Raw genomic sequence first — 23,914 nt, forward strand, 5'->3', positions numbered from 1 at the left:
TAGCAGCGTTATCAAAGTCCCAAAAGGCAGAAGCAACCTCAGGGCCCACGGAGGGATAAACAAAATCCAGTATAAACCTATAGTGGAGTATTACTCAGCCTTAAAAAGGAAGGGAATGCTGACACAATTTACAACAGGGATGAACCTTGAGGATGTTACGTTAATGAACTAAACCAGTCATAAAGAGACGAATGCTCCAAATTCTGCTTATCTGAGGGACCTGGAGCAGTCAGAATCACAGAGACAGAAAGTAAACGGGGGTTGCTGGGGGGCAGGGAGGCTCGTGCACCGAGTTTCAGTCTGGAAGGATAAGAAAGTTCTGGAGACGAGATAACGGTGAGGGTTGCACAACAGCAGGAGGGCAGCTGAGGACACTGATGGGCCTGGGGCTGGGAGCAGGCAGGCGCAGGAGTGAGGAGCATGACCTCAGAAGGGCAGGAAGAACAGGCCTCGGCCTTCAGGGAGGGGAAGAGTCCGGAGCCCAGTAAGTGAGGTACTGGGTGAGGGAGGCGGCAGGGACAGGGGGAGAGAAATGGAGAGGAAAGGAGATTCAAAGGAAGCAAGAAAGGAATATGTGGTGAGAGGGAGAGCTGAATCTAGAGACAGGAAGACAGGGCTGGGGAGGAGCAGGAGGGTAGCACTTAAGGTCTCCTGGGCCTTGGGGTTAGGGCCATGGCTCAGGCGGTGGGGACAGGCCCAGCCTGGCTGCCTCCCACACCGAAGTACCAGGCCAGGAAGAGCCCAAAGCATTCCGGGCCACAGAGGCCTGGGGATGCTCAGGAGCTGCATATTTGAGGCAGGAATCGAGAGGTAAATGGCCCTCCTGACTGACTTCTCTCCTTCCTAGAGTGGGCCGGGTGTCAGGTTGAGCTCTGGGCCCTATAGAACAGCTCCCTTCCAAGCGCCTGGAGAAGATTTTTCAGAATAATGAGTCTCTGAAGACTCAGCAGAGAGCCCCTAGTGAGCTGGAAGCGCCCAGAAGGTGGTGGACACACGCAGGATGAGCAGGCCTGCTTCTGAGGAGCCTCGCCGTGGCAGCACGCTCGTGCGCTCCCAACACTGCCCGGTCCATCACGGGCCGTCCTTCCCGACAGCTCACTGCCCCAGGGAGGCTCGCAGCACCCCACTGCCCCCCTCAGCTCAGACACCCACAGTACCTTTAGGTTCCCACGGTCCAGGGCGGCGGTCAGGTGCTTGCGGACCTCGGTCAGCTGGGGCCTGGGGCCTCGGGGACTGGCCCCCTGCCGCAGGGGGTGCTCCTTCAGGGACTGCTCCAGCTTCGACTCCCCAAGGAGGAGCTCTGCCATGTCATCTACAAAGAACCAGGTAAGAAGCTAAATGGGAGCCGGGAACGGTCTGCGTGTTGGGAAGCCCCCCCAAGGACTTTGGGACTAACATGCCTCAGCAAGGCCCTTCTGGAACTTCATAGCCTTAGAGGGAGTCCAAGTGGGCACCAGCTTACAGTGAATTTCATTTATAAGTAAGAATGTTCCAGAATTTGTACGCAGACAGGGGATAGCTCATTCCTTTGTCACACATTTACTGGATCTAGAAAGACTAGAGACATATTAATATAGCAAGAGTGCAAGTTCAGTAGGAAAACACAGCTGTCTGACGTTATTTTTCAGCAGGATCTGTATAAAACAATACTATGTATTTTCTCAAACACTGACGCAGTGAAATCTCCTAGCTCTTTTGTGTTCCCACAAATGGATGTGAGCGGGAGCAATGTCTTGTACAGTCAGATTCTTAAAACAAGTTTGTGTCAAAATGACATGCATGCACCCGGTCTGTTTCTGCCTACAACTCAAAGCTATACAGACACTGTCAACTAGGAACCTCTCCATGAAGGTTTTACCCCTAAGAGTACTCTACTTAGAGTTGCAATTTCGTTACTGTCTGTGTCGGCTTGTTAATTAGAATGAAGAGCTCACTCCAGAAGTTGCTCTTGGGAATCCACTCATCTAGACATTCTGAATAAACCCAGAACAATTCATACATCTGCCTGAGCTTGACCTACTTGGGACAGGACTTAATTATATTAAAATATAAGCACAGTGTAAAAGGCAGCTACGTAGTGTAGCTACTACCACTGGGCTGCAAATTTGGAGGGGACCCCAACTGGAGTTAGGGATCAAAATGGCCTTTAGTTTTATCTTTAGCACTGCTGTCCCAAAAGGAGAACAGATTTGCCTATTATTTAGGTAATCTAAAATTAACTCCAGAAAGAGTCATGGAGCACCCACTGAGATTCTGAGTGGTAGGTGCACTGAAGGCTACGAGCTATAAGGAGAACCTTCCCAGTCCTCTGGCCAGTGACCCAAATCTGCCAAATCTAAAGTTCTCAGCAGTGTCTCTGTCTGTGTACAGGGAAGCCCAAAATAGTCTCTTAGAGATGAGACCCAGGGTCCTGGGATCGGCCAAGCCACAGCAAACCAGGGCTGAGTTAAGCTACCGAACTCAAGAATTCCCTCGGTTGTCCAAGAAGGAAAAGCAAATTGCCTTTAACATGAGGGGAGGCTCTGGCTGGACCCACAGCAGCATCCAATAGCAGAAGACAATGAAGCGATGACACAGGGACACACAGCTTAAGCCAATGGGCCTGGAGTGGGCCCCAACACCAGTCAGGTGCGAGAGCTGCAGGCAGCCTCCTCCCAGAAGCAGGAGCCCTTCTTTAGAATGAAACGCAGCTAAGAGAGAAATCCAGGGATGAAGGATGTGTCGGCAAAGGCCTGACCATGGGGATCAGAGCATTTACATATAGAACACTAAATGCCTACAAGAGTTAGTTTCGGAACAGAACAGGACTGCTTGCTATAAACCAACCCAATGCAGAAGTGACAGTGCATCAAAATTGGGAAGTGCTTTAAAACATGGTAATACATGCTTAAAGAGAAAAACATGACTCCGATCAACTTCACTGCACTCTTGCAGGAAACCATGCCACGCGGTGACACATTTACCTAGAGCTCAACAATTCCCTTAGATTCACTTTTTGTTTCCTTCTTCCCATTAGTACTTACTGATAACTTTATTTTTAAAACAGCTGCTGCCCAACAGATACGGATGGAAACCACATGTTATTTTAAAAGTTGCAGCAGCTATGTTAAAAAAGGAAAAAGAAACAAGTGAAATTAATTTTGATAATATCTTTTATTTAACTCAATATATGCAAAATATTGCTAGTTGAACAGGCAATCTACATTTTTAAATTATCAACATGTTTTATATTCCTTTTTATATTAAGTTTTCCAAATCTAGGGGCACCTATCTGGCTCAGAGCATGTGACTCTTGATCTCGGGGTCATGAGTTCGAGCCCCATGTTGGGCTCAGAGCTGACTTAGCGTACTTTGCACTTATGACACATTTCAATTCGAACCAGCCACATTTCAAGTGGTCAGCAGCTACCCGTGGCTAATGGCTGTGATATTCGATGGGAATGTGATCACCATTTATAAAAGTATGCCTGTTTATCTTTATTCTGTTTCCCTAAAAAGATGTCTAGAATGAGTATCATTTAGGAATAAGTAATAAAAACTTCTGAATGATAGGAGCTGGGATAATTTTTTCACTCTCTTTGCAGTTTGAATTATTTTTATTGAGCAAAATCATTTTAAATTACCTTTAGCAAAAACCGTGACTCTTCTTTAAAAACTAGAAGTACATACCTTGGGACATTAATGGTGGTTATTTCTGAGTGGTGAGACTATTAGTATACATTTGTTTTCTTTTCTGTATATTTTAAATTTCAAAAAAATAAAATAACATGAGATTCAGAGTCGTAGGTATAAATCTCAGTTTGTCACACTGTGTCCATGGCCCTAGAATTTAGCCTCAGTGTTTTGGGGGACAATTCTAAGAAAGCCCCTCTGAACATCTGAGCTGAAGATTGCTATCTCCCATTATCCTCCATCACTACCCCCCACTCCAATGATCTCCTTGCGGCAGACTCCTCTGACCTTGCAGCTGGAAATGGCTGTTCCAAGCAGAATCCCCAGGCCAACAAGCAGAGATCACAGCAGATCAGGCTCTCTGCTGCCTGCTACCTCTTTCTAGCTGTGGGACCAGGGGCACATCGCTTACCCTCTTGAAGCATCGGCCTCCATTTATGAGTCGGGAACAATAAATACCGCGACCATAGCAAGACTGAATGAGAGCTAATGAGTTCTCAGCGAGGGAAATGCTGTGGCCTGGCCTGCCACACCTCTCAACTAGACCTCCCAGGACGAGTAGGGTCTGGACTGGCCAACAGGAAGGAAGGGCAAACCAGGCTGAGGGAACAGCAGGGCATAAGAGAAGTGGGAAGGCAAAAGCACACTGGACCAAGTGGCCAGAGAAGAGGGTGTGGGCGAAGGAGAAGACAAGAATGGAGACTTAAGTGGGGAGCAGAACATGGGACTAACGGTTCCCTTCTGCCCGCTCAGCCCCATCCCCACGTTAAACAGGTCCTGGCAGTTTCCATAGGCAGTCCTCCACACAGAAGCCCCGTGAACTTCCTCCATATCTTTGGGACGACTCGCAAAGCTGAGAACACCAACCGCCATTACTTGATAAAGACCTATTAATCTTCCTGCGCTCGTCATCAACCCTGCTCCCAACATGCCCTATCCCAAGCCAGCCCCAGCTGCCCCAGGAACCTCGAGCACCCCAACCTGGACGTTTACGTATCTGTTTGCCCCTTCAAGACTGTAATGAGACCCTGAAGGAAGAGTCTGTGTGTTACTTTTTGGTCTCAGAGCACAGCACAATGTCTGGCACAGAGTCAGCGTTCAATAAATGGTGAATTAACTTAATGACAGGCCAAGGCACTTGACCCATACCCTCCTGTGTTAGGCCTGGTCCTGTGGCACGATCTGTCAGTTGTCCCCCAAATATTCGTTCTCTTCTTCTTCCTTTATTATTAGAGTCCCTGAGTTTTATCAGGGCACAGAGCTGCCAACATAAAGACTATTTCCCAGGCTTCCTGGGAGGTGCAGGCTGTCACACGACTAAGTTATGGCCAGTGTGATGTGAGCAGAAGTTCTGCATACAGCTTCTCTGCTGGGCCCTCCCAGGGAATGCGCTTACCCTCCAGTTCCTCTTCACCCTACCCCATTAGCTGGAATGAGTCTGTAGCTGGTGGAAAATGGAGCCTCCATTCTGGTCCTCAAGATGGAAGCCATCTACTCAGGATCCCAGAGCGTCACAACATTAGGAGCCTTGGTCTCCAACACCCCGGAGCTGCCACTCAGCCCAGAACTGCTTATGATCAATTATCACACTAGAGAGAAACATTGACTTCTACCTTGCTCTTGCTTTAGTCACTGTTCCTCTGACCTTAGTTACAGAGGCCAAACTGTTATCCTAGCTAGAGCTCCCCACTACCAAAAAGACTTTAAGTTGAGAGCTGCTACCTGATAATACCTTACCAGTCAATACTCATTCCCAGGGTCCCTCATGTCTGGAAGGAATCTCACAGAACCAACTGAGGCCTTTGGTAGAACACCCCTGACGTCACCTCTCCTGTTTCACTGGCTTGCAGAAATATTTAAACAAAGGACTACATACAAAGAGAAGTATAAAACTACCACCTTAGTGCTTTGTAGGATTTACCGACTTTTTGTTTCTTGATCTCCTGATACTGGGGGAACATACCAGAGTCTTGCTGCTAAGATGTGCAGAGCGCCCAGCTCTATCAGAACAACGGGGGCAGCGGGTTGCTGGGAAAGGCTCAGCTGAGAGGAAGAGGCTTTGCACAGAATGCGGAGACACAGCCCCTTGCCTCATGCGAGTTCCAGTCCCTCAGCACCACCCCTCATGCTGTGGCTCTGCTGGACATGGTAGTTCTGGGTGGTGGAGGAGGAGACAAAGCCTTCACCAAAACAATACAGGTACATGTTTACAAGATGGAAAAGGTGGGGAAAGGTCTTTCAAGCAGCAAAAACAGACTATGCAAAGGCACAACATGGCCTAGATGTTTGGGGAACTCCAAGTAATTTGTTAGAGCTGAACCATGAAGGGCAGAGGGAGGGAGATGGCCATAGTTGGGAGTTTCCTGCCAGGCAGGCAAGGATCAGCTCCTCGGGTCTGAAAGGAGCTGTGCACTCTGAGGAAGAGCTTACAGTCCAATTGGAAATTAGCATGCTGGCTGTAAAATCATTTGTGCAATTTTAAACATTTTCTTTGCTCTCCTTAAAAAAGGTGACTTCCCTACCACTCACTCTCTCAACCAGGAGGCTAAAGATCGGAAAAACATCCAATGAACTCAGGCCGGAGAAATCATACAGAGACTGCAAGGCTCCATCCTCACGAGGTCATCCTCAGCAGCCCGACCAACGCTCCACTGCTCTTGTTGAGGAATTCAGAGTCCACAAGTGACAAAAGAAACAGAGGTCACCTAGCCAGCTGTTACTGCCCATAGTGTGTGTGCTTACATGCTAGGACAGTGACCTACAAGGGGAAAAAAGGCACCTCGGGCATACAAGAAAATTAATTCTAGCTGGATTAAAGAATTAAATATGAAATAAAAGAGGATAAAAAGATAAAAATAGAACTTTTGCTTTCAGCCAAGATGGAACAAATTTACCCTCCTGGATAAAACAACCACAAACGCAAGATAGAATATATGTTTTTCATATATTGTTTTCATAAATTGTTTTTTACAATTCTCAAGACACTGGACATGGGACCACAGAGAAAAGTGATCCCTGAGAAGCAGGTAGCAAACAAGATGAGCTCTGGGATTTGCCTTGAGAGTTTCCAGCTGCGCCACAGGAGCAGGGAGCCCTTACTTTAGGATTCTGCCTCATGAAAGATTTAAATCTATCTCTCCCCCCATTCATTTGCCTGCTCACACTCATCAGGCACAGAGCGGGGCACATCCAGGCATTCCACACTGCAGAGGGTGAGGCAGGACTGCAAAGTGGGGCCAGGCATGTACTTTCCAGAATGCAAAAGCCCAAGATTACAACACAGGGGACAGAGCTCTGGCCTCAGGCAGCCCCGGGCTTAACACCAGCTCCTCTGCTTGTTAGCTGTGTGGCGATGGCCAAATTAGTTAACCTCTCTGAGCCTTCGTTTCCTCACCTGGCTACTGTGAGGCGAAGACATAATGTATGTAATGCAGAGAGTACAAAGCAGGTGCTGAATAGATATGAGTTCCTGTTCCTTTTCCTGCCATTCATTTTGGACTTGGTATTTCCCAGAACGGATATGTTGGATCTAATGAGGTCAGAAAGCACTGTGAGACACAACCCTTGTGCTCAGGAGGCCTGCAGTTCAGTAGGAAGATAAGAATGTTTGCAACATTTATTACTAGACAAGCCATGCCGGGCTCTTCTAAATGCCGTGCAGTGGCCTAAGCATCTTCACAATCCTGTTAGTCCTCCCAACCTCGCTAGGACCTGTCAGCCCCTCCATCTCACAGATGGGGAACCAGGTACAAGAGGGGAAGCAATGCACCAAAGGTCGCAGAGCCAGCACATCCCGGAGGTGGGATTTTGAACCCAGGCCATCTCTCTGCCTGTCACCCCAGCATGAGGACATCAGCTTCTGGAAAAGGGGCTCAGCTTCCCTCCTAACCAGCCATGTGATCCCAGCCAAGGCACTTCATCCTTTTGCTGTGGGGCTGAGCAGCCCATTCCTATGTCCCTTTCCTGCTCCACCTGCTAGGACTCTCGGGACAGGAATAAGGAGGGACTCGGGGGTGCCCAGGGTTCGTTCCACCTTCCCCTCAAGCATTTTTCAGGGTTTAAATGAGGCTGCAGTAACCAGCTCTCCAGTAACTTACATAGAGCTAAAGCCTGAAGCTGAAAAGAGACTACTCCTGGGGACCATCACTGAGAAGAATATGGGGAATCAGCCCCAGCAGGGTACTCTGGTGCCATGCTTCGTCTCCAAACAGACAGTCCCCCAGTCCCCAAGCTGGCCCAGCTCCATGCCCAGGCGGCTGCAGCCTCCCTGATCCCCCTGAGGAAGGGCCGGGAGCTGTGGTCTTTGCCACTTGAGGTGACTGCCCCTTCCTCCCACGCTTCTTCCTCATGGGATAAACCACTGACACGGAGAGATCTGATCAGATGAGGAAGAAAAAGCTTAGGGTTTCTACTCTATTCCAGGGAATACTTGATACCAATACTAAAACAAACAAACAAAAAAAAAACAAAACCAAAGACCCAAATCTCAACAACTGGGATTTGTCAATTGAGAAGCATTTAGGTCTATTCAAACCATTCCTGCCATGGCAGTGATCCAAGAGGAAAAACAAAGCCCCATTCAAGCAGGGGCCAGTTCTTCGGTTCTTCGGCGTCTCCTCTGCCACCCAGCAGGGACAGCCAGCTTCTCCGTCTCTTGGTCTCAGCAGGACCTCTGTGAATGTCATCCCCTCACTTAGCCACTTCTTGTAAGTCGCAGGTCCCTCAGCACTCACAGTGCCTACCATCCCCTTTCCCACGAAGGAGTAACAGAAACACAGACACTGTTGGGACAGTGCTGGTAGGAGCATCGTCGGTATGAGTGTCCACAGAGGGCAACGTCGATAACGTGATTTATGTACCTAGACCACGTGACCCAGAAAGCCCAGTTTCAGGAACGTCTCCCTACACACAAGCACTCTCCAGCACCGATGGTTACCCCCGGGATGTCTGCCATGTACAGCCCTACTGCTAAAGCAAAGGACAGAACACACCCATACCATCCTCCCTGGGGACCTGTGAAATGAATCACCCCACATGATGGGACATAGTGTGTCCATTACACGAAAGAAATGAGTCTACCTGCAGCCCCGTGGTAGCCGGACTATGCACACCGCTCCAGGCCTTCACACCTCACTGAATCCACGTGCTCTGTGGCCACTCACCCTGACCCTGGGCTCAGCCACGCGACTTGCTCTGACTGATCAGACAGTAGCGCATCTGACACATACAGAAGCTGGGAAACAGACTTCTCCCTCTGCTTCCTGCTTGCTTCTCTGTGGCCGCCTTGAGCCCATGGCCAGACTGGCCTGGATCTAAGAAAGGCCATGGGGGACACAGCAGAGTCGTCTCAGCCAGGCCCCGCCACGTGAGCAAGCCAGCCCAGGGCAGCCAGGTCACGGAGCCACCATGCAGCTGGCTGCAGACGCGTGAGCGAACCACAGCAAGCCCAGAATCATGACAAATAATAAAAGGTGGCTGTTTTAAGACACTGAAGTTGGGATGGTTTATTACACAGCAATAGGTAACAATGTCAGAGAGATAAAAAATACAGTGTGCGGTATGTTACCATGGGGTGTAAAAAGAAAAAAAAAAAACCAAAAACATGCTTTCTAATAAAGCTCCAGATATGCTGAAGATTACTGAAAGGACCCTCCAGGAAAGTCCTAAGAGAGGCTATGTCCGTGGAAAGGAGCAGGAGGACACAGAGGGGACGTAGGAAGGAAGTTACTTTTCCCTCTTGTATTATTTGATTTTTTAGTACTGTGCGCATTCCTTACCTGCACTAAACATTAAGTAGTTAATTTAAAATTTAAAAGGAAAAGAAGATGGCCTGTGTTGGAGTGAGCTCTGACTCCGGAATGCCTTGCCTGGTCTCCCACAGGGGTTGACAAACCTGGCCCATCATCTCAGAGCCAGGGCAGGAGGTCTGAGTCTGTGGTTATGACTGAGATCCTGTCACCCGCCCTCCCTGGGCCACCAGCCTCCCATGTGCACACTCTCCAGGCCCTCCGCATCCTTCCGAGGCTGTGGCAATCTGTCTCACCTGAGGGTGCCTGGACACATTGTACCTCTCTCCCTTCCCCTGCCAAAACCCAGGCATCGCATGAGCTGCATTTCCGGGTCACCTTGGAGGAGACCTCCTGCTCCCTCAGCGCGAGCTCCCCACACTCCCCGTGCTCCTCACAGTCACACACCAGCCAGCATCTGGCACGGACAGCACTGAAGGAGAAAAAGAGATCTCTGCCCTTGTGCTGCTTATATTCCAGAAGGGAGACAAACCAGAAAAAGGCCAGCTAGTGGTACGAGATCAGCGGAGAGTTAAAACAGGGACGTAGCAGGGAGTGACCAGGTGGCTACTTGAGGCTGCAGAGTCAGATCAGAGCCAGAGTCTCCCAGGAGTCTGAGTTTGAGACCTGCATGACGAGACAGAGTCAGCCATGCAAAGATCTGAGGAAAGAGCACCCTGGGGTGGGAACACAGCTGGCACATTCGAGGAACAGCAAGAGGGCCATGTGGCTGCGGCAGCGGGGACGGATCAGGGCAGTCAGAGGGCAGCTAAGGGCAGCCATGAACACGCTCGCAGGCTATGGTCGGCAGGGTGGCTTTCCTCCGAAGCGCACCTGGAAGCCTCTGGAGGGGGCTGGGAGTGTGCAAGCAGGGGTGAAGGGATCCGGTTGAGGTGTGCAAAGACCCCTCCGTCCACTGTGTGGAGAGTGAACTCAGGGCTGAAGAGGAAGAGGCGATGGCAGGGATGGTTGGAAGGTCACTGCCAGGAGTCCGCCGGGGGATGACAGACACTGGGACAAGGGAGCAGAGGTGAGAAAGAAACAGTGCAGAAAGGGAGAGACAGGCAGAGGGAGGACACAATTTGTAGTAAGAGAAACAAGACTTACTAACGGGTTGGACTGGAGATGTGACAGGCAGAATACCCCCCACACCTCTGAGATGACTCTGTCCAACTTGCTGGAACCTGTGAGTGGCATAAACCTGTCACGTTACAAGGCAGAAGGGACTTTGGGGGTGTGATTAAGTTACAGACCTTGAGACAGGATGATCCTAGATTATGTGGGTGGGCCTGCCGGGGTGCTTGGAAGGGGGAAGTAGGTGGGTCAGGGTCGGAGGACATGTGGTGGTACAAGCATGTACAGTCACAGAGGAAGCTAAACTGTGGGCTTCACAGATGGAGGAGGGGCCAAGAGCCAAGGAACGTGGGAGCTGTGGAGGCCAGGAAAGACAAGGGCACGGATCCTCCCCGAGAGCCTCCAGAAGGAAGACAGAGCTGTGGACACTTGAGTTTCGACCCATGAGCCGCATTTCCAACTTCTGACCTCCAGAACTACCAGAGAACACATCTGCATTATTTTAAGCCAATAAACGTGTGATTACTATTAGTTTCAGCAGTGATGGGAAACAAATGCAAGAGGGATGAGGAATGGAGAGGGATTAAAGAGAAATTCTTTTAGCTTTGAGGCAGCACACTAGACTGGATCTTGCCATTTAGTGAGGTGAGCAGAAACAAAACCAAGAGTTCTGTTCTAACTTAAATAACATCTGATACCCAAGTAGACAAGTCAAGTTGGTGGATGGAGGTTGGCATCAAAGCTGGAAGAGAGTGAGTAGAAGGACCCAGTTAAAGAAACCAGGACTGTATTTGTTACAGAAACAGATTAGAAGTTTCCGGAAAGACGGAGTGGCCAAGGCAGCTGGAATATGGAGGAAGATAAGAACACAAACAGAACCGTTGGATTTGCCAATAGGACAGGGCGACCTTGACATGGGAAGTCGGGGTGGGGGGGTACCAGCTCAAAGGAGCAGGCCGAGGAGACAATGGTTCTTTGAAGAGGCTTTGCTGAGACAGAGCAGAGAGGCAGGCAGTAAGTCACAGGGATGTGGGCTTAGGGAAGGTTTTTATAGGAGAGTCTAGGGTGTCTGTGAATTCTGGAGGGAATGACCTAGGAAAGAGACAAGGAATTGATCCAGAAGACAGGAGAAATGACAGCAGCCTGAAGTCCTGAGGAGGCATGAACAGAGAGATTCTGAGCACAGGTGAAGGGGCTGGAGCCTCCGCAGTGACAGGCAGGAGAGCAGGCACACTTGGTGGTGGGAAACAAGGGGCTTTCCTAACAGCTTCTGGGTCCTCAGTAAAGTTCATACCAGCTCAGGTCCTAGGAGTGACAGCATGGAATTCCAAGAAAAGACCTAAGAAGGGGAAAGAGTACGTGAAAGCAGGGATACGAACATTCCTGAAGCGTGGTAGTGCCTCTGAGGTCACTGGTCATCAAGCGCAAACGACCTATGACATTTGTCTTCTCAGCAGCACACAGGAGCAGGCAGAGAACTGGGTGTCATCAGGGTAGGGCTGCTGCCGAGCAGCAGGATGGAGAAAACAAGGTCATGTCACCCTGCTTCTCATAACCTTCCAGTGGCTCCCCTCTCATGCAAAGTGAAAGCGAAAATCCTTGTACCTTACGCCCTTGGCTCTGACCTCCACCCTGTCCCTCTCACATTCATGCCCCATCTCCAGGAGTCAGCACAAAGCAGGTGCTCTGTAAATATCTCTGAAATGAGCAGATCAATCCATGGATCTTCCTTTCATGGAGAGGACCTAACCAAGTACTAGCCTCTGGACACTCAGCTCTTCCCCCGGGGTGCCTGGCACATGGCTGGGACATGACTGTTGCCAGAGACCAAGCCTTCCTGTTTCTACCTCAGGCCCTCCGTTGTTCCCCCTCTAGTATCTTCGCTCAAATTATGACCCAGTTCCAAGGACCTGCTATTTGGATCTTGACTGAAAGGCAAAGGTGCCATTAGTCAAAAATTAAAGAGCTCAAAGAAATTGGCAGAAACGATACTCTGGGAAAATCTTGGTAGTTCGGAGACCAGGTGTCATGCCAAAGCCTCCTCCCCATGTTCGCACACAGTGCAGAGGCTGGAAAGACAAGATGAGAGAGTAAAATGTGGGAACAGAAGACAATACTTGCTCTGCACTGGCAGAACAGAGAAACATACTGGGTTAACACGCGCACACACGTGCGCATGTACAGGCGCACGCACACAGACAGGTCCCCTCAAAAAGCCTTGTTTAATAAGAGAGAAGGTAACTTGAAAGCCATCTTGGAGTTGGTCTGGCCTGTCTCCAGGGCCCAGCAGGGCAGGAAATGACTCTAACAGGGCAGGGGGATGTTATCAGGCCAGCCCAGAAGGCTTGGAAATGGCTCTTTCAGGAAGCCAGTCCCAGACAAGTTGAATGCACACCCACACAGTCAGCAAGCATCTCTTGAAGATTCAAAGTGCTAATCCACGCCCTACCCTCAAAGAGGACAGTGTAGAGGGAGCCAGGGACTAGCGAGTCCTGGCATGGTGGGGTGGAAAGAGGATCAGGCACACTCAGACTGTCAGAAGAGAGGTCCGAGCTGGCTGAGCCTCAGGAATTTCTCCAAGTGAGAGAGGATTTCCCCAAGTGAGGGTCCAGGCAGAAGGGAGACACCACAGCTAGTGTGTGGGGCCGGGCAGAGGCAGGAAGGAGGCTACCAAAGGACATGAGGCAGCTGCAGAGGGCATGAGGGACACACAGTCCCAAGGACTCTAGACCCAAGACTCCGTGGAGATCTGACTCCCCTGGCCTGGTGGGCCAGAGAAAGGAAAGGCATGCGCTTGGCATGCCCAGCAATATCATCTCATCAACTCAACACTTCTTTTTTTTTTTTCAAATTTCTTTTCAGCTTAACAGAATTCATTGTTACGCTTGTTTTTACACCACACCCAGTGCTCCATGCAATCCGTGCCCTACTTAATACCCACCACCAGGCTCCCCCAACCTCCCACCCCCACCCCTTCAAAACCTTCAGATTGTTTTTCAGAGTCCATAGTCTCTCATGGTTCACCTCCCCTTCCAATTTCCCTCAACTCCCTTCTCCTCTCCATCTCAACACTTCCTACTTGAGAATAAAAAGCTGCTTCTTGTTAAGCTTCGAACCTGCAAGGGCCAGAGAAGGCAGTTAGTCAGGGGAGGCAGGCCTCACAGCCAAGGGGCGCTGAGCCAGCCCGAATGTGAGGAGATTGGAGGGACAGGGAGAGGCAGCAGAGAGACCCGGAACCCCTCCCTGGGAAGGGCCACTCGGCAACCATCGACCCTTCAGCTGCACAAGAGACATAGGAAGAGAAGGTCACGGACATCCAGTCAGCCTGAACAGCAATCCATCAGCCAGAACTCGCCCAGAGCCTCAGGCCAGCAGGGCCATCCAGTCACCAGAGACACAGCACCAAGAGTCTCAGTGACTCAGGTGGACATTCCCTCCCCTGGATCCCCGCCGCCCTTGTCCTCTACCATTCCCAGCTCCAAGCACATAGATGCCGGCTCTCCACGCACTAGACTCGAGCATGACCATGGTCTTAATGGCACTGTACTCCAGGTTGTCAGGCAGGGGCTGGCACCCAGCACACACTCACTAGGTGTTTGAGGAGTAAATGAATCTAAGTTGACTCCTCAAGGGCAACACCCAAGCTGTTCTTTGAACAATGAACTGAGCATGTCGGTATGTCAAAGAACTGCTGTGTGTCAGACATGGTGCTGGAGACGGAGCAATGGGCAAAACAGCAAAAAGCCCTGCCCCTGTGGGGCCGACAGCCCAGTGGTCACGTTCTTTGTGGCGTCCCCAATTTGTGTCCCAGAACCCCCACACAGAAGTACAGAATGAACAGCCACAGGAGGAGGACTGAGGTGTGTGTCAGACTTGAGCAGAGGCCCCAGGTTTGCACTGACTAGTACTGGGAGCTGGTTATCGGCGACTGCCATCAGCTTTGGGCCTCAGTCACAATTCAGCATTATGGAAGCCCACCCCAACCCCCGTGCACAGCTCTGCTATCCTCGCTGTTATCGTCACCCAGCCTGCTCGTCCCCACACGCCCCCCATCAGGGGCTAAGCATCCATCCGGGCCTTCCTCCCCTGCTGCCACACACAGAACTCCTGATCTGGGCAGCTTCAGATGACTGCTGGTGCCTGAAACTAGCTGCATTATCCCTTGTATTCCTCAGAACAACCTTGGAGCTGGAGAGGGAGGCTCGGGGAGTGGAGGAACACACCCACAGCCAGACCCAGTGCTAGACCCAGGATCTAATCTCATGTCTAACAGGACAGAGCCCACGGCTTTCTCCAGCACCAGGTTCCTTTCCTCATTGCGAAAATGCCTCCATCTGCCCAACAGGGTAAACGACAGTCTTGCTTGCCCAGAGCTGAGGGGGTTCCCAGGACACGGGATTTTCAGTGCTTCAAACTCTCAGGCCAACTGGGACAAAGCCACAACTCTGCCCAATATCCTCCTCCTTGCGCTTTGCAAGGCCTTACCCACTGTCACCTAAGCACACCCTGCTCTTAGGCCCCAGTAACACAGTGGCACCCTGGGGCATTGTATATAACGCTGTCATTGTTCTGCCCAAGCTACTGGTGACACTGTCCCACCACTTGCACAATCGTGTCTAAAATCTGGTCCTAGAACTTCCTGGGCTACAACCATGATGCTAGTTAACAATCCTGCTTTCTGAACCCCAACCCCACTAAGACCTCCTGAAGCAGGACTCCATCCCAGCCTAGGAATCTGAGTTGCTAACCAGCCCCAGGTGACTCAGGGGCCCAGAGACTGTGTGACTGCTCTGAGCTATAAGCTTCTTGTGGCTGCTGACCCACTCAGTCTTTTTCTTCTGGTGCAGGCCTCATACACAGGAGGTACTCGTTACATGCTAAAGATTATGGCTAAAGGGACAGCTTCAAACCTACTCCACCACACAACTCCCCTAAGCCTCTATTTTAAAATGCAGATTTCCAGCCCCTATATTGGCAAGGAGACCACTACCCCACAGAAGTGGTCTGGGAACCCATAATGTGCAGGCTCCCTTAGCTCCCTTAGCTCCCTTAGCTCCGGGCTACTCAGGCAGCATTGGCATCACAGGGAAGCTTGGTCAAGCCTATAGCAGCGCAGGCCTCAGACCTGCTGCATTGGAATTACTAGGAAGGGGGTCCCAGGAGCGGACTTGGTGATTCTTCCATCCGACAAGCTTAGAAAACCATTTATTGGTGTAAAGAATAATGGAACTGGAGTTACAAGTAGGTTGGAATTCAACTCAGAGAACATCTCCAAACCTCAGTCTACTTACCCCTGATTAAGAATTGTGACCCTTGACCCTGCTCCTCTCCTAGTTCTTGTGATGATTAACTGAACTGAGATCCACGTAAAAGTTCATGCCCAGAACACGACACACGGCAAAAGCTCAAGCAATGAACATTCCCTGCCAGCACAGTTTTAACACCTGCAAAGTCCAGAAAACTAAGGTTTCAGAGAATCAAGTGAGACGCACAAGGTCACTGGGAGGGCAAACGCATGGAGATTCTGACTCCAGGTCTGGCAGGCCTCTGAAAGGACGAAAAAACGTGTGTCCCGCCTCACTCTGGCACTTCCACCTCCACCGCACCTGACGCACCTGCGCAGACAGACAGGGGCTGCAGCCACACTGGTCGGTTTCCCCCGGCTTGCGGCTGCCCTTCATACAGCATGCGGCGCTCCTCCGACCCGTCTGCCAAACACTGCTCATCCTTGCCTGGGAGCTGATGGGGATGGTTTCGAGAGAGCTCAGAAAACCTCTTCCCTTTCCTTGGCTTCTCAGATGGGAAACACTGGCTTTCACAGAAAGGCCTGCAAGCCTCTGCCACCTGCCAAGCATGAGGTCACCCAGAGGGGCAGGAATCTACCCAAGAGAGGTCACTTGGGAACCAGGGACGAAGGCCATTCCTGATGATGCACCGGTGCCAAGCCGGCGGGGCAGCTGGGGGTGTTCCGAGTAAGCGAGGAGGTGCACGGGAGGGAAAACCTGTAGCGGCAAGTAGCCACCGGACGCTCACTCGGCGTGGCTTCAACAAGAAGGCATTTTCTGCTCCACATAAATGATGTCCAGACAAGAGCCGCTGCAGGCATGGAGCCACATCCGTCTTGCGTCTCTGCGTTGCCGCGCTCTGAGCGTCAGCCTCGCCGCCACGAGACGGCTGCAGCTCCCCGCCTCAGAAGCCAAGCACCAGTTTCCAAGGGGAGAAGACCACTCCCGTCGCCCGGAAGGCTCGCTTGTTACTACTGAGCAAGAGGAAATCTTCTTCAGAAGCCCCTCCCGCAGCTAAGACCCCTGATGTCTCATTGGCTAGAACTAAGTCACATGCTCAGGCCTCAACCAATCACAGTCAGGGAGCAGCCCCACCAGGGCCCATACCCTCAGTGAAGCACGGCGCACACGGGAAGGGCTGGCAGTTGGACAAAATTGGGGCGCAGCAAGGAGGAAAGGGAACTCAGGTGCAGCACGCTGGATTGACAACCGGGGCCCCTCTGGCGGGCCTCAAGTCACGTGACACCACCAGCTACACAGGTGAACAGCCCTGGTGGGAGCTCCAGTCAGGGCTTGTCCTGCGGCCTTCGCTTCCACTTACGAAGGCCCCGGGGCCTGCCCTCCTGAGGCCGCTTCCAGTTGCTCCGCGGCCTCCTGGGGGAGGAGACAAGGCACGAGCCACGACAGGCCACGAGCCACGACAGGCCACATGGGGAGGAGAAACAGCCCTGAACTGGGAGATGATAAACCCACCATCGTGACCTACACTGAGGGCTTACTCTGTGCAGGCAGCAAGCTAAGCACTGTTAGGTGCGGTTTTTTGTTCCTTGTTTTCACATTTGGTCCTTAAAACTGCCCTACACATTTGGCACTATTACTACAGGTTCGTGATCCCTTATGCATAATTTCCCAGATCTAGAACTCTAAAAACCAAAACCTGGTTTTGTTTTTGTTAACTTACTGGGCAAAAACCTGGTTTTGTTTTTGTTAACTTACTGGGCAATAAAACCTCAACTGAACCAACATGAGGCTATTTATAATCTATCTGTCCTTTTGCAAGGCCTGTTTGCATGTTTCGGTGCAGAAAATAGTGGTGTGTTGTTTCATTATGAAGTGCCGCTCCTGGAGCCACTGAGTGTCACATCCTGGCTGGTATAGGCACCATGGTCTGGAAAATTCTGCACTCAGAAACAGAGCTGGCACCAAGAGTTTCAGAAGAGGGATTCTGGATGCATATCACCACTTTACACACAGGGCTTCACAGGTGAAGTTAGGAAGCAGTTAGGAAGTAGAGGTTAGGAAGTTAGGAGTTAGGAAGCAGCAGCAGCTCACTTTGAACTAAGCAACTGCACTCACAGGCTGGAGCTCTGACCCACCCTGCCTGCTTCTGCCACTTTGCCAGCTGGTGGTTTTAAGGGAGGACACTTCTGTGGGCCTATTTTCTCATCTATAAAACGGGGAGCTTACAACCAGATCAGTGGCTTTCAAATGTGTTGCAAAAGCACATTAGGCCTTCCTTCCAAGGAAACCTTAGTAAAAAGTATCACTGTTCCAGTGAGTGAGCCCTGCCTACCCAGCCACCAGGCCCTAATGCATGTTCCCAAAGGGGTTCTCAACAACACAGTTTGAAAATGGTAGCGTGATCTCTCAGACCAATCTGGTTCTAACACTGTACCCTTGTTCTTTTCTGAGGCAAACATCTTTTTTGGGGAAGGAAGGACAGATGGGAGGAACTTGAACCAGACCATGACAGACGGGTAGGCTTCTGGCCTGCAGAGAAGACTTCGGAGCAAACAGCATGAGCACAGGTGAAAAGACAATGAGCAAGGTGAATGAGAGGCTCCACGAGGCCCCACCAGCCAGTGGGTGCAGGGTGGGGGCAGGGAGGGGGAAGCCCAGGTAACGGGAGGACACACTGGAGAAGCTGGCTTACCAAGCAGATCAATGTCAGGAATCCTCAGAACCTGAAATCCCTCCAAGCCGGCGGCCAGAGAAAAGCTGAACAGTCCTGGCCCCACTGTATACAGCCACAAGGTCATGGTCCTTCTGTCCTGACTACAGTGACCATGAGCCCCCGTGCTTAGCTCAAGAGCTATCAATATGTTGTTGTCAAATAAGTGACTCTTTTGAGTCCAAAAATCAGGACATATGGTCTGCCACAAAGGTATGTCCTTCAGAGGACAACAAGACAGAGTATTTAAAAACAGGATTGCTGCCCTGGGAAGGCTGGGGTGGAGTGTCATCAAGGTCTCACTGTCCTTCCCCACTGTCTGGGGAGAGTCTGACTCCTAGCAGTCTGCAGTACCCTGGGAATGACCAAAGAAGCCATTTTAAACAACAGTGCCACTTTCCTACCCCACAGCTGACTCTTGCTTAAACCCCAGCCTTGTTTCCAAAGAAGCCCCTAGAGGGGCAGGAAGGATTCCAGAGGACTGAGACCCAAGAGCTGTCTGGGAACTCAGCCCATCTCCAGAGGGGGATGCTACCAGTCTGGAGGCACCAAGGCCATTGGGAATATCAGCTAGTGGCAAACGAAGAACTTCACTCCCACTCAATGGTCTACACACATCTTGTAACCAAACTTTGCCCCAGAAATATTGTTCCAGGCACCATTTCCCTACCTGCCCATCACAAAGAGGTAATTAAAATGTCTCAAAATCACACCCAATCAGAACAGTGATGATCTCTTAAAGGAGAAACCACCATCTGGGGCCTAATTGTTCTAAGGAAGCTCAGTAACTGAGCTTACCTAAGAAGATTAACAGACTGGGAGAGGAAGGAGAAGCAGACACTGCCTTAGAAAGGGAGTGGCTGGCTGTTTGGCAGCCGTGGTGCAGGCTCCAAAAGGCCCACTTGTGTTACTGAAAGACGTGGGAGTCTTGACCAGGCACAAGCTCATGTATCATTTCCAGGGCTCCCATTCTTTGTCCCAGCCAGGTGTTATCCAGGACATGGCCTGCCTTGCCCAGGGTTACACTGAGTCAGCTGGAGGGAGTCAATACCAGAGTTTGCATGGAGCAAAGTTTGCATAGATCAACCCGCTTCTAGCTCACAGCCACCTGAATGGAGGACGATTATGAACCCTGTCAGGGCGATGAAGGACACGGGCTCCAAGAGGTTAACTGACTGGCTCAGGGTCACCCAGCTACAGGTAGAGTCTGGATTGAAGCCCAGGTGCGAGGCCATGCACTTTGTCACACAGCAGTGAACCTCATCATTGGGAGGCTGAAGGGTGACATTCTGGGGATAGAGGGACCCTCTCCAGAGACAGCAGCTGGGACTGCCCTCGTAGGGCCAGGACTGACCTGTGAGCCAACAGGGAGCTGACATGCCGTTATTCTCCATCTTTATCCCCATCCCCTCAGGCCGCCACCTCAGTTCTAGGCCCCCGTGCCAACAGACCTGCTGGATGCCTGGTTAAGGTGCAGGGGCTGACCCAGCAGGTCTGCGGTGGGCCCAAGAGTCTATATTCCTCACACGCTCCCACGTGATACCCACGCTGCTGCTTTGCTGACCACACCTCAGGCAGCGACAATCTAGACTTGAGTCGACTTTTCTCGAACCCCACCCCACCCTTCTTAACTTATGCGATCACTGCCTAGCTGGAACTCACAGAGGCCTGGCATGTAGCTGCTACACATTTGGGGTTTGGGGCTTTTTTTGCCTTTTTTTTTTTTTTTTTTTTTTTGAGATGGGAGTGATTAAAGTGGTACCCACAGTGGAGTATGAGGCAGAAAATGGATTCCCGGCGTCTGTTTTCAGCTTGCCATTGGCCCTTTCCTTCCTCATTCACCTCTTGGCTGTCTGAACTAATTTATCTCAAAGGAGTCCGGCTGGAGCAGCGTGCTCTGAACCTGTCCACTATTTCAAGTCCTTACTGGGAGGGGCTGCTATGAGCCCGCCCCAGGAGAAGCAAATGCTGCTGAGTAGGGAGGCCTCAGGCAGCAGGAGCACTAAGGACATGTGACTCCTCCGCTCAGACCCCTCCGTTGGCTTCCACCTCATTCAGAGAAAAGCCAAAGCTTAACCATGACCTCTAAGGCCCCAGGTGATCTGGCCTAGCCACCTCTCTGCCCTCATCAGGCCTCGGCTCTTGTCCCCTCCATAGCCCCAGATCCTATCTTAAATGCTGCCTTCCAGATGCCCTCCCTGGCCACGTATTAAACCAGACACTTTTGTGGCCCCCACCCCCAGCCCACTCCCAAAGCACTGCTGCCTCTTCCCACTTGATTCCCCTCTGATACCACTTAGCATCATCTGGCAGCCTACAAATTTTACTTATGATATTTATGTCTCCCTGCCCCTTCCCCACTAGAATGTGGACTTCATAAAGGTAAGGACATTTGTCATTTTTGTCTGTTTTGTTCACTGCCTACAACAGTGCCTAGCATGTAGCAGGTACTCGATACCTGTGGAATGAATGAATGAAGGGCCTACATGCTAACAGGTCAGACTGATGAGCCCTGGGAGTCAGTTCCTCTGATCCTTGTAACAACCCCTGCAAACTCAGTCTTTTCCTCCCCATTCTAAGATGAGGAGACGGAATCTCTGAGTGATTAGTTAAGGAATTTGGCTGAGAATGCAGAGTTAGGCTCAGGCACCAGTCTTCCCAGTTCCAAAGACTGTTCTTTTCTGCCTGTGGCTGCTGCCTTCAAACTGTCTTACTATGACAAACGTGACATTAACTCACTTTCCTTATTGTAACCAGCAAATGCGTTTGCTTAAGGATTTTCCCAAATCTGCCCAGAATCTGAGGTCCAGTTCACCCAAAAGGGTCTAGGGGGAGCTGATGCCCTCAAAGCCAGGAAGAAATTCCACCACCAGACTCAGGAAGCCCCCCATCAGCAAAAGGAAGGGAAGGACCCTCCTTCAAACATTTCTCTGAACCCCAAAGAAGAGCCACAGTAATTCTGGTTTTGTTTCATCTTTTTCTTTATTTTATCTTGTCATGTTCCTGACCAATCTCTCTGACCTTTTCAAGTCCGTGTGACCTTTTGCCAGCGATGGCAGTTACTAACCATGTGGGTTCTCGGGCAGAATCTATCTCTCATGAGCTTCCCAAAATCAAACCTGCACACGGACCCATGGACCACTGTGCCACACACAACCCACTCCCCCAAAAGTTGCATAATGACTGAGGCTCAGGCCCCAGGGACCAGGCCCTGGGAAGGAAGCCAAGTTTGTGGGGCTGTGAAGGTAAGATGGGCCTGGGCCACCAAAGCCCATCTAGAAGCCACCCCAGTGTGAGCCGTCCCTCCTCCTCCTCAACTCATCACTCTCAATCCCATTTCTTCGCCTGTTTTCTTCTCACTAGGAAGCTATCCCATTTATTGATTTCTGTATTTGCCATTGCCGGTCTCTTCAGAAGAGGTTCAGTACGTGAGGGCTGGAGCTTGGTCAGTGCTGCTCACTCAGCCCTGTTCTGTTCCCGGCACAGGTGGGCACGCAAATGTTGGCTGAATGAAGGAGTAAATAAAACAGAAAATAAGTGGGTTCTGAAGGAAAAGGACTAGGAGGCTTGCAAATGAACCCATTTAACCCTAACATCAACCTGCCCGGAAGGTATTTTATACCTATACAGCTGGGAAGTGACAAAGTAGACCCAGGACTGTCCCAACTCCAAGAAGAAATGAGAAAATCCTGCAGATAAGGAGAGGAGAAGCAAGAGGACAAGCTGGTGAGCCTTAGAGGAAGGGCAGGGTCAAGCTGCCATCAGGGCCCATGGGCCTGCACACCATTTTCCTTGAATGCTTAATTAGAGAAGAGGCAACATTTTCTACCCAGCTGAACCCAGATAGGTCTATCTATGCCTCCCTCCATGCCCCTAGGAGAGTTATGGTACCTGCATCCCAGCCCCCCACCCCCCGCCTCCGGGGGAACCTCTGCCCAAAGCAAGGTACCATAGTTGAGAATGTTCAAAATGAAGTTCTTATTTCAAGGCACTAACACCATAAAAGACACAATCATAAACCACTCTTGAACAAGACACTTGACGTCCCTCTCCAGTTCTGGGTAGTTTGAGGTTAGAAGGTTGAAAATAGCACGATGGCCTTTCTTAGAGCAGTGTCTTCCATTCATTCATTCTTTCATTCGTTTGTTCAGCCAACATTTGCTCACCCAGCCTCGAGCTGCCAGGGATGAAATAACACAAAACCTCTGCCCTCTCACCAGTACATTGGTGCCCACAGTTTTGGCGGGTACTGAAAGACCAGCAAATATTAAAGATACTTGCTTCCAAAACAAATAAGGCCACGTGGAGCTGCGCTCTGAAATGGGATTTTGGATGCAATTTTGATTTGATTGGGTGGTACAAGAACCAATTCAGTCAGCTGGGTCATAGACTAACTCCAAGCAGCAGGCTCCTACTCAATGGCTCCCTCCGACCCCTTCCCCCTCTGGTCACCAAAACCCTAGGCCCTCCAACCCCATTCTTCAACACATTCCCACCTCTCTCTACCATATGCTCTCTCTGACTCTCCTGACTCTGTTTCCCCTATATTCCCAAACCCAACCTCTCTAGGTCTACAGCTTTGACATTCCACTCTCTGAACCCTGCCTTCCCCCACCACCCTCTATACTCACCCCAAGTCTGAGCTTCCACCTGGAGCCCCTTGAACGTCATGTGTTTACAACCCATATTTCCCAGGGGTCTCTGTTCGACACCCCCCCCCCACCCAGTACAGCATACGCACACCCTGTAATCCCCTGCACACTTCCCGGCCGTGCCCCGGGGGAGCACTCTCCCCCTTCGCCCCCAACTTCTTAGGACCCGAAGGCCGCCAGGGCCCCTGGGACCTCGCTGGGGCAGCCGGCTCCTTGAGCCCCCGGACGCGCTGACCCCGCAGGAGCCCGCCCGCACGCCGGAACTCTGGGACGCGGGGCACTGCCCTAGCCCGCCGGCCGCCCGACCGCGTGACGCCCGGGACCCGGGCTTCCCAGGCCCCGGCCCCGCGCACCTAACCGGCGCGGCGCCCGCGATCCCGGCCGCGCCCCTGCCCTCACCCCGCCGCGCCTCCCGGGCCCGGCCCGGCCCGGAGGAGAGCGCGGTGTCCCCCGCAGCCCAGGCCGGCGCGCCCGGCGCCTACCGTTGGCGATGAGCTTGGCCGACAGCTGCTTGACGAGCTCGGGGATCCGCTCCCACTGGCACTCGGAGCGGCAGCGCTCGATCTCCGTCTCGAGCCGCGAGCCCGCCTTCCTGGTCGCCATCGCGGCCTGGCCGGGCCCGGCCCGCTCGCAGGCCCCGCAGGCCCCGCCGCCGCCGCCGCCGCCGCCGCCCGGGCGCCCCCGCCGCCGCCTCCCGCTGCCGCCGCGGGCGCGGGCTCCGGCTCCCGGCTCCGCGGCGTAACGGGAGCGCCGGCTGGGGAAGGGGCGGGAGGC

The 23,914-nt window shown here is 51.7% G+C and overlaps 1 protein-coding gene across 6 annotated transcripts in view; it reads right to left on the reverse strand.

Moving 5' to 3' along the window:
• Positions 1 to 23,897, reverse strand: part of TTC7B (tetratricopeptide repeat domain 7B) — a 244,048-nt gene extending 220,151 nt beyond the window's left edge. For all 6 annotated transcript variants that reach the window (XM_082733934.1, XM_082733932.1, XM_082733930.1 and 3 more), the window contains exons 1-2: positions 23,623 to 23,897; positions 1,158 to 1,312 (exon numbers count right to left, since the gene is read on the reverse strand). In XM_082733934.1, coding sequence (XP_082590060.1) covers positions 1,158 to 1,312; positions 23,623 to 23,743 — 276 coding nt within the window. In that variant the 5' untranslated portion in view covers positions 23,744 to 23,897. The remainder of the gene's footprint in view (positions 1 to 1,157; positions 1,313 to 23,622) is intronic.
• Positions 23,898 to 23,914: the final 17 nt, after the last annotated feature.

The sequence above is a fragment of the Mustela nivalis genome, assembly GCF_964662115.1.
Source record: "Mustela nivalis genome assembly, chromosome: 6".
Lineage (NCBI taxonomy): Eukaryota > Metazoa > Chordata > Mammalia > Carnivora > Mustelidae > Mustela > Mustela nivalis.